The sequence below is a fragment of the Artemia sp. Qi Xiang Cuo genome, chromosome 4 (assembly GCF_049724085.1).
Source record: "Artemia sp. Qi Xiang Cuo chromosome 4, ASM4972408v1, whole genome shotgun sequence".
In the NCBI taxonomy this organism is placed as follows: Eukaryota; Metazoa; Arthropoda; class Branchiopoda; order Anostraca; family Artemiidae; genus Artemia; species Artemia sp. Qi Xiang Cuo.
In genome coordinates, this window is record NC_142797.1 from 73,120,011 (window position 1) to 73,128,766 (window position 8,756).

The 8,756-nt window shown below is 32.8% G+C and overlaps 1 protein-coding gene across 1 annotated transcript; it reads left to right on the top strand.

Moving 5' to 3' along the window:
- Positions 1-1,314: 1,314 nt before the first annotated feature.
- Positions 1,315-4,233, top strand: LOC148953417 (uncharacterized). Its single transcript, XM_089087953.1, has 2 exons — positions 1,315-1,486; positions 3,716-4,233. The coding sequence occupies exons 1-2, from the start codon at positions 1,333-1,335 to the stop codon at positions 4,231-4,233; spliced, it is 672 nt and encodes a 223-aa protein (XP_088944079.1). The 5' UTR covers positions 1,315-1,332.
- Positions 4,234-8,756: the final 4,523 nt, after the last annotated feature.

An 8,756-nucleotide genomic window follows, 5' to 3' on the forward strand; every position in this document is an offset into this window, starting at 1 on the left:
AAGAAACTGTTAGGTATGTGAGGGGGACTTTCCCCTTCTAAATCCCTCACTTTTTACGCAAAAGGTTTTTAGTACTTTAAGAAAGCTCCTTATTTCAATTCAACAGCCCTTTTGAGTAGTGTCCCATCAATATGTACTAGGCCACACATAGCCACTACTCTTTTGTTCTGTACTGGTGTAAGATCACGCAGAAGGTTTAACAACAATATTTTCTTTAAGAAAATTTTCAAGATTTTTTCTTCAAGACATTTTTCAAGACGTTTTTTCAAGACGCTTTTCAAGATTTTTTTCAAGATCTTCTTCAAGACATTTTTCATCAAGATCTCCTTCAAGACATTTTTCCAGACTTTTTCAAGGCATTTTTTCAAGATTTTTTTTTCAAGACTTTTTTCAAGAAGTTTCCTCGAGATTTGTTTCTTCAAGTCGTTCTTCATGACACTGGCCGAATAGTGGAGAACCCCCGCAAAACATTTTTGCACCCTTTCAAAAATCCCCAATACTTCCAAGCACACTGTTGGGTATCAATTACGATGTAGAGCATTTAAGGTTCTTATGCTTCAATCCAGTTTTAAGGTTCCTTCACATTGAATTTTGGCTTTCCGTTCTCCCCTTCACATTGGATTCCGTAAGGCTTCCGTAAGGCTCATAACCCTCCATAAGACCTTACGTTAACACACCCGTAAGTCAAAACGCAATTCTAGAGCTCTGACGGAAAAAGTTCAATATACTTCAACTTCTTACGTTTACGTTTAAGCAAAATGTAACTTAGAAGAGTAAATATTTGAGTTTGTACAAGCTAGAAAGTGTATATAGCTCAAAGGACCCTGTTTTCAAGGATAAGCAGTTTAAACTAAATTCTTTGGAAAATTTGAGCCCAAGTTTTTTTCATCAGCAGGAAAGAATGCAGTAAGTCTAGACTTTCTTTATTTGTAGGCCCAGGATAGGCTATGCTTTGATAAATCTTGCTATTTTTTTTCAATTCTATTTGGGTTTGAAGTTAAAATAAAGCCTGTTGTGGTACAGTTGATCACTTAAAATGATATTTAGGAGATTAGTTTTGTTACAACTCAGGATTTACCATGTTTTTTTTTAGCTTGATGTGAGTATAAATTTAGATTAAGATCTAACCTACTTTGGTATAATTAAATAGACAGCAAGGGACATCAAAATAATGAATAAATTGGGTTGGTCAGGATGTTGTGAAACTAGGCCAAATTAGCTTGACCTAGTTTCACAACATCCTGATTTTGAGTAAAAAAAATGATAATTCTTTCCTTTTTGTTATTAGTTTCAGAGCAAATATATAGGGAACAACACTGTAAAGTTAAAAAAATGGACCTTTTTGATAAAAAAATTATTGAGTTTGTAGAAGCAAGAAAATATTTGTATAGCTCTAAAGATCCTTCTTTCAAGGATAGACCATTAAAACTAAACTCTTGGGAAAGTCTAAGCAATAGCTTTGCCTTGGCTGGAAAGAATGTTCATGGTAAGTCTTGTTGTGTCTTTTTTTTATTTGTATCCCTAGGCTAGGATAAGCTTCTGAAAGTCTGAAAGTAATGCTGAACAAATTAAAAATGTACTCAGTTATTTTTCTAGTAAGATCTGAATAAAAACCAGATTAATCAGACCTAGGTATTCTACCCTTTGAATGTCTTTGATAAATGCTCTTTTGCTCTGCCTGTTCAGAACTAAACCAATTATTGGAACAATTATCCTCAAATGTAGGAGATTTAAGATCATAGAAAAAAAAACTACTTAATAGAAAATTTATAAGAGATATCTTATGGATATATCCAGGACCATTAAGGGAAGATAAGGGGCATTGTCAGAAACACCAACATGATATATGAAAAGGACATACAACATGGAATTTCCAAATAATTTTTTTTTAAGTTTATTAAGCTGTGTTTTCTTGTCAAGCTAGTAATCTATAGTGCTTCCTTGCATCCTACTGCCATTTTCCATGATTGGGTCCAAGATGAGCTATTTAAGGCTAATTGTTTTTTCTTAAAATGATAAAATTGTACATTATGATCTAAATTTTGATTGGAAATAAGTACAAAAGCATTGCAAGCCAAAATAATCTGCCAAGTTTTGTTTATAGCCTAGGCAATAGACTATATATATTAATTTTACAGCAATACTTTATTTACATTTCCAACATGCGAAACTTGCATTTAAAAATAGTCTTTAATTTAGAAGTTGTTTAACTATTTGTGAGAGAATTCACTAAAAAGAGCATATTCACAGTAGGCTGCAGTAATTCTTTCTGTGGTATCTAAATACATTTAGATGGGTTTGTTGATCCAGATAGCCTATGTCAACTACCAAATTTAGTAAGAACATAAATAAATGATGAAATAATTTAGTACAAAGATTTGAATGTTGCAGTTAGATTATCTTTATTATCAACAAAGTTTTTAAATTATAGCAGGATATAGTATATTCTTTAAAAATTGTGATAATTTACTTCTCCTATCTATCTCCCTATTTTCAGATATACTGAGAGCAGTAATATCTTTTTCCTCTGTTCTTTTATTTTTCCACTTGCTGTTGGCATAATTTTCGTGTTTAATATTGTGAAGACAGTAATAAAGGTGCATTTGGTAAAGTATGCAGAGCCTATTGTGATATGTACCTTTGTCTAAGAGCCTAAAAGAGATGTGGATATCCTTGTATCTGCTTTTTCCCTTTTTCTGTATAGAAACTGAATTTTGACTGAATTAGGATGGCTGGGCTCAAATTTTGAGCCCAGCCAGCCCAAGGATAAGTTATCCTCCTGCTTTTAACAAGTTTTACCCCCTGCTTTTAACAAGAAACATGCATCTTGCTCTTTTCCCCAAATAATTCTTTTTTCCAAAACAAATAGATTTTTTGTAAGCTACCCCAGTAAGGCTTGGTTTAACTATCTTCAAGGACAGTTGATATAGATATTACTTCAGTTAGTACAGTAACAAATGTTTTGTTTTTGAATATAGGCAAAGTGCTTGTTTCAAAAAATCAAATTCGAGACAAAGTAAGTTTTCCTTCTTTTCTAATTGAACCTTGACTTTCTATGGTCTAGAAAATACTTATTTTGGTGCTCCATAGAATTTATTAGCTATGAGGTTCTTGCTACTGAGGAGAAAAATCCACAACATTTTCTCAGTATTTTATAGCTGCAATAAAAATTGGGCTATAAAATGATTATGTTTAAAGTTTAAAAGTTGAATAACCTAATATTGTATATTTTGATTAAAAACATATAACTAAAAAACTGATTTATAACACTTTACAAATCTTTTACCAAACACAGTACAAAAGAAAAAAAACGTAGAAACATGCATCTTGCTCTTTTGCAAAAAAAAAATCTTTTTCCAAAACAAAAAGATTTTTTGTAAGCTACCCCAGTAGGGCTTGGTTTAACTATCTCCAGGGACAGCTGATATAGATATTACTTCAGTACAGTAACAAACTTTTTGTAATTAAATATAGGCAAGGTGTTTCAATAAATTAAATTTAAGACACAGTAAGTTTTCCTTCTTTTCCAATCAAACCTTGACTTTCTATGGTCTAGAAAATATTTTTTTTGGTGCTCCATTGAATTTAGGAGAAAAATCAACAACATTTTTTCAGTATTTTTCACAAATAATTTGCAATAAAAATTGGGCTATAAAATGAGTATGTTTAAAGTTGAAAATTTGAAAAAGTTAGTAATAATTGTTATTTTTTCTAGTTACTGAACTTATGAAAAGATGGGGAAACTTGATGGACCGTTATGTTCGTCTAAAGAAAAAAGGGAGATCTCTTCCAAGTGGCTCTGGTGCATGTGCAAGCTTAAAGCCAGATGAACTAAAGCTTGTGCAAAGAATGAATTGCCTCTCGGAACACATAATTGAAAGGAAACGTAAAACAACAGGAAATAGTGACCAAGATCAAAACATTTCAGGGGAGATTTATTCAGAGAATATAGGAAGTGGTATTTTTGCCACTTCTCCTGATATGGATGTTTCAGAGGCTCCAGTTAGCAGCCAACAAAATAACTTTTATGATGTGAATGACATTAATTTTATTGCATCTAGTGCAGAAAATATTATCAACAATACGGAAACAGATATCCCAAGTTCTGAAACTTCTAGTAGGCAGCAAGTATATGCATCTACAAGCCAGAATGAAAATCAGAAAAGAAGAAAAACTGGGCCTGGAGATCAGACAGATCTGAAAGAAGCCCTTGATGGTTATTTTAAACAGTAAACAATTGAAAAAAAGATAAGCCAGGGGAAGATCAGCATGATCCAGAGTGCTACTGTCTTCAATCACTTTTACCCCATCTAAAAAAAGTACCAAAGGACTCAAAGTTAGAGTGCCAGATGGAAATTATGAAAACAGTACACAAATTTATTTAACCATTCATTGTATTTTCAGTTTTTTAGTCAAACTCAATAAAGCTTTTTCTTTTTTCTCTTTGGTAAGCATTAAATTGTATGAAAAAATAGCTAGTAGGTCTAAAAAATAACAAATATTCCAGCAATGTAAATAATTAACAATAATAATACTAGTACCACAATAAAAACATGATCCAATAAAATAGTTCTAACATTTTTATGGCTTTGTTTTGAAATATAACAACTGTTTTTAGATTTTCTTTTAAAAAAAATAATCTACCTAAATTCGGTATTTTAATTCAATTGGAGATTGCAAAAAAACCAGGTAAAGAGGCGCTTTTTAACATAAAGTAAATAAAAATGTGTAAAAAGGCATGCATGCCATGAAACTGTAGTTAAATAGGAAACCATCAAAAATTTAGAAACTGCCACGCAATGCCCTTTCCCTTTGCCAGGGTACACTTCCAGAAGATGAAACTAAATATCTAGCCAGATTATCTCTAAGGCATTGGGAATTTCTTGAAGCATTATTGCTTCCAAACTGTCTGCCTTCAGATAAGACAGAGCTAGTTAATGTTTTTTGATGATCAGTCTGAGTTCCACGAGTCTGGACTAGAAAATTCTGCAAACAGAGACAAGCTGAAACCAGTAATTTTGCATTTTCTGGCTGGAGAATAATCTCAGTCCGAAATATTCTAAATCTTTGTACAAAAATACCAAATGCATTCTCAATTGATTGCCGGGCACTTGAAATTCTATAATTGTAGATTTTTTGCTCTTCTGAAAGCCTATTCCCAGGGTATGGGCGCATTATGTAGTCTTTTAAAGGGAAGGCCTCATCAGCAACAAAGTAATAAGGAAAGTTTTCATTAGTTCCTGGCAATGGGGTGGGGCCGGGATGTTTAATTTGACCACTTTCTATTTTTTGACCAAATTTGGATCTTGAAAATATCCCACCATCGCTCTCACTCCCATATGTGCCAACATCTATAAACTTAAACTGGCAATTTGCATCGCATGTAGCTAGCAGAACTATACTGTGATAGTTCTTATAATTGTAAAATTGGGAGCCTGCATTATATGGACACTGAATTCTTATGTGTTTACCATCCATGGCTCCCACACAGTTTGGAAGGGATGTTTTTGTTTTAAATTGTACACTTATTTTTTCCATATCACTTCTGTCAGGCAGTCTTAAATGTTCATCCTTTAGAGCTTCATAAATAGCATTGAAAACCTCTTTTATTATGCCAGATACTGTAGACAAGCCAACTCTAAAGTCATACTGTAATGATGTCATTGACATACCTGTGGCAATATATCGAAATGTTAATGCCAACTTTATTTCAGGTGGTATTGGCTTCCGAAAGTTGGTATGATTTGTTGTTAGTTTGTCTTTTACTTTTGCTAATATTTCAAAATACTCATATTTTGTAAACCTTGTGTTATTTAAAAACTTCTCCTCGTCATCAACAAGCAACATATGCTTAACCAAGGCAATCTGGCCCTTCTCCTCTCTTTCCTTTTCACTGAAGATTGGGCGGACCCACATTTTTCTCTTCTTTCTGAAAAAAAACAGCGTATTAATGGAGGTAAGTATTATTCCTGCTGCCAACCAGAGGTCTAAATTGATTTGGATAGGAGGAAGTACATTACCCAGACTATTGATTGCTCAACAACTGCTTTGCCTAGTATGAAAGACCCTACTCAAATGAAACGTTATTAAATACCACAATATTTTACCCTTAATTTTACATCTTCACACAGCTTCTGACCCCTCAAGATAGCAAAAACATAGCTATTAGAATCTGCATAATTTCATATAATATAAGGCCATTATAATATACCAGGCGTGAGAATGCCTAAGGAATGTCCCTGTTCCTACCTGACTTTAATTATTAATGTCATCTAGCAATGACTAGTGAACACGAAAGGAACCCAGTTAATTTTTTTTCAGATTTAGATTATTAAGTGTTACCAAAAGAGTTAGTAATGAAAAATCTTAGTAGTTGGATTAATAATTTCATACAATATAATTAGTTAGGCCTCTTAAATGCTGACTGATGACATTACTTTAGCTTCTTTTAGATGTTAAGACTAATGGTATAATATATTTGAAAAAAGGCTCATGTTATTAAATCATTTATTAAAATCTTTTTGTCATAGAAAACAAATAAGAACTTTGAAAAAATGCAAAAAAAGGTTTTTTTAAAATTAAAGCGACTGAAAATAAATGCAAATTATTAATAAATATAAAAGAATGAATTTGGAATTTACAACATTTACGAAAAAACAAGCAAGAAAAACGGGTTTAAAAAACGGGTAGAAAAATATATATATAAATAAACAAACCACAAAACAAACTCTTATTATGAGTTGTTTTCTTATTTATTTACCTTAAAATATTTTTTTCTTACTGTGTTTAGTTGTTATTTTTTTATGTGTTTTATTTTTTTTTAAATATTTTTTTTTTCGTTTTTTAACGGGGCCGAAATATTCGCAATATTTTTTAATTAAAGTATTGATTTGTTTTTATTCATTTCTGTTTCACTGCTTTATTAAAATTAAAACGCGTTTTTTCTTGCTTGTTTTTTCGTAAATGGAAAAGTAGTAGGAAATTATTTAAGCTTACAACATTAGTTAGGATGAATGTTAGGATATATGAAAGTCAGGATATATGAGTAGATGCCCTTTTTTATACTCTTTCCTAATCCAGTAATTGCTTGTGGGGAAAATTATATTTCAACCACTTACATGCCTAAAAAAGTTCTAGGCGTTTACCCCCCAGAAAATAATCCTTGTTGAAAGGACTTTATTCCCAAAAATCTACTCCTCATTGAAAATTCACCCTGACGATAACACTCCCCCTGTCCTGCAGAAAACTCCGCCAAAAATGTCCCTATGTTTTCCAATAACGAATACTATATGTAAGCAATTGACAAAGTACATAACTTAAAAGGCCACTTAAATATCTACAATGTGTTTATCTGATTTTTTGTAGTTTGGCAGGGAGGGAGATACCTCCCTCCCTCGTTTGGGAGGAGATATATCAGATAAATATAGTATTAGCTCTAAGGAACGGTGAAGGTAGAACTTGTTGTATTACCCCCATAGCTGTAATTAAGATTTTTCTTGGGGGATGGGTACAAAAGAAACCTAAAAAAACGCATAAAAATGTGATATTGTTATCTACTCCCTTTATGCTTTCATGGAATATTTCTAGTCTACTCTGCTATTATGAAAGTATTGAGTAACATTAAACCCTACAATGAGCAGAATTTATTCTGTATAGGAGGGGACTACCCCTTCCTGCTCCACACCTCAACTTAATGCAGAGGATGATCATTAGATCAGAAATTTAAAGTTCCAATCCTTTCTTTAAGTCAAAAGTGATTTTCGAGAAACCAGCCGTAGGGGGGGGGGGCAGGGTGCTTAATGAAAGAAAATTTTTCGGGGGAGGGGGTAAATGCTGGCCACTGCCTAAAAGGGCTCAAAACAGCCCATAGTAACCAGAAATGTAATATCCTGTTTCTAAAAAATAGTTGCAGGAATTTTGCAGCTGCAAATGGCAACTTTTCTCAATATACAGTTTTTTTTAGAAACATTCTTTTAAACTTTTGGTTAATATGGAATGGTTCACCTTTTAGGGTTCAAAATGAAACTTCCCCCTAAACAATTATTGAATTAGGAAAGACCTGAATTATGTTGAATATTTACAGAAAACTTAAATAAATAGGACAACATACTTTACTTGTTGATTAGATTCCTCAAGGATAGCTACAGCAGCGAGTACCAAATCATCTTCACTGTCACTGGTTATTTGTGCCATCTTGTGGAATTGAAACCTTTTGCGAATGATGATTGTGATGGTTTTGTACGCTGAAGGTGCATTATTCTATAGAAAATTAACGTTGCAGTGTGAAGGGAAGATTTTTGATGTGAAGGAACATAAACGTAAGACCCGTAACAAGAAACGTAACAACCTTACGGTTGAACGTAACGTAAAGCCTTAAGGTTCCTTCACATTGAAAACGTAAGGCTTTACGTTAAGTATAAGCATATAATGCACCTTCGTTTAAAATAAGCAGCAAGGGCTTCTTTCAGATCTGTCTGATCTCCAGGCCCAGTTTTTCTTCTTTTCTGATTTTCATTCTGGATTGTAGATGCATATATTTGCTGCCTACTATAAGTTTTGGAACTTGGGATATCTGTTTCCGTATTGTTGATAATATTTTCTGCACTAGATGCAATAAAATTAATGTCATTGACATCATAATATTTATTTTGTTGGCTGCTAACTGGAGCCTCTGAAACATCCATATCAGGAGAAATGGCAAAAATACTTGTAGTATAGTCCAAAGGATTCTCACTACAGACACTTCCTGTATGCTC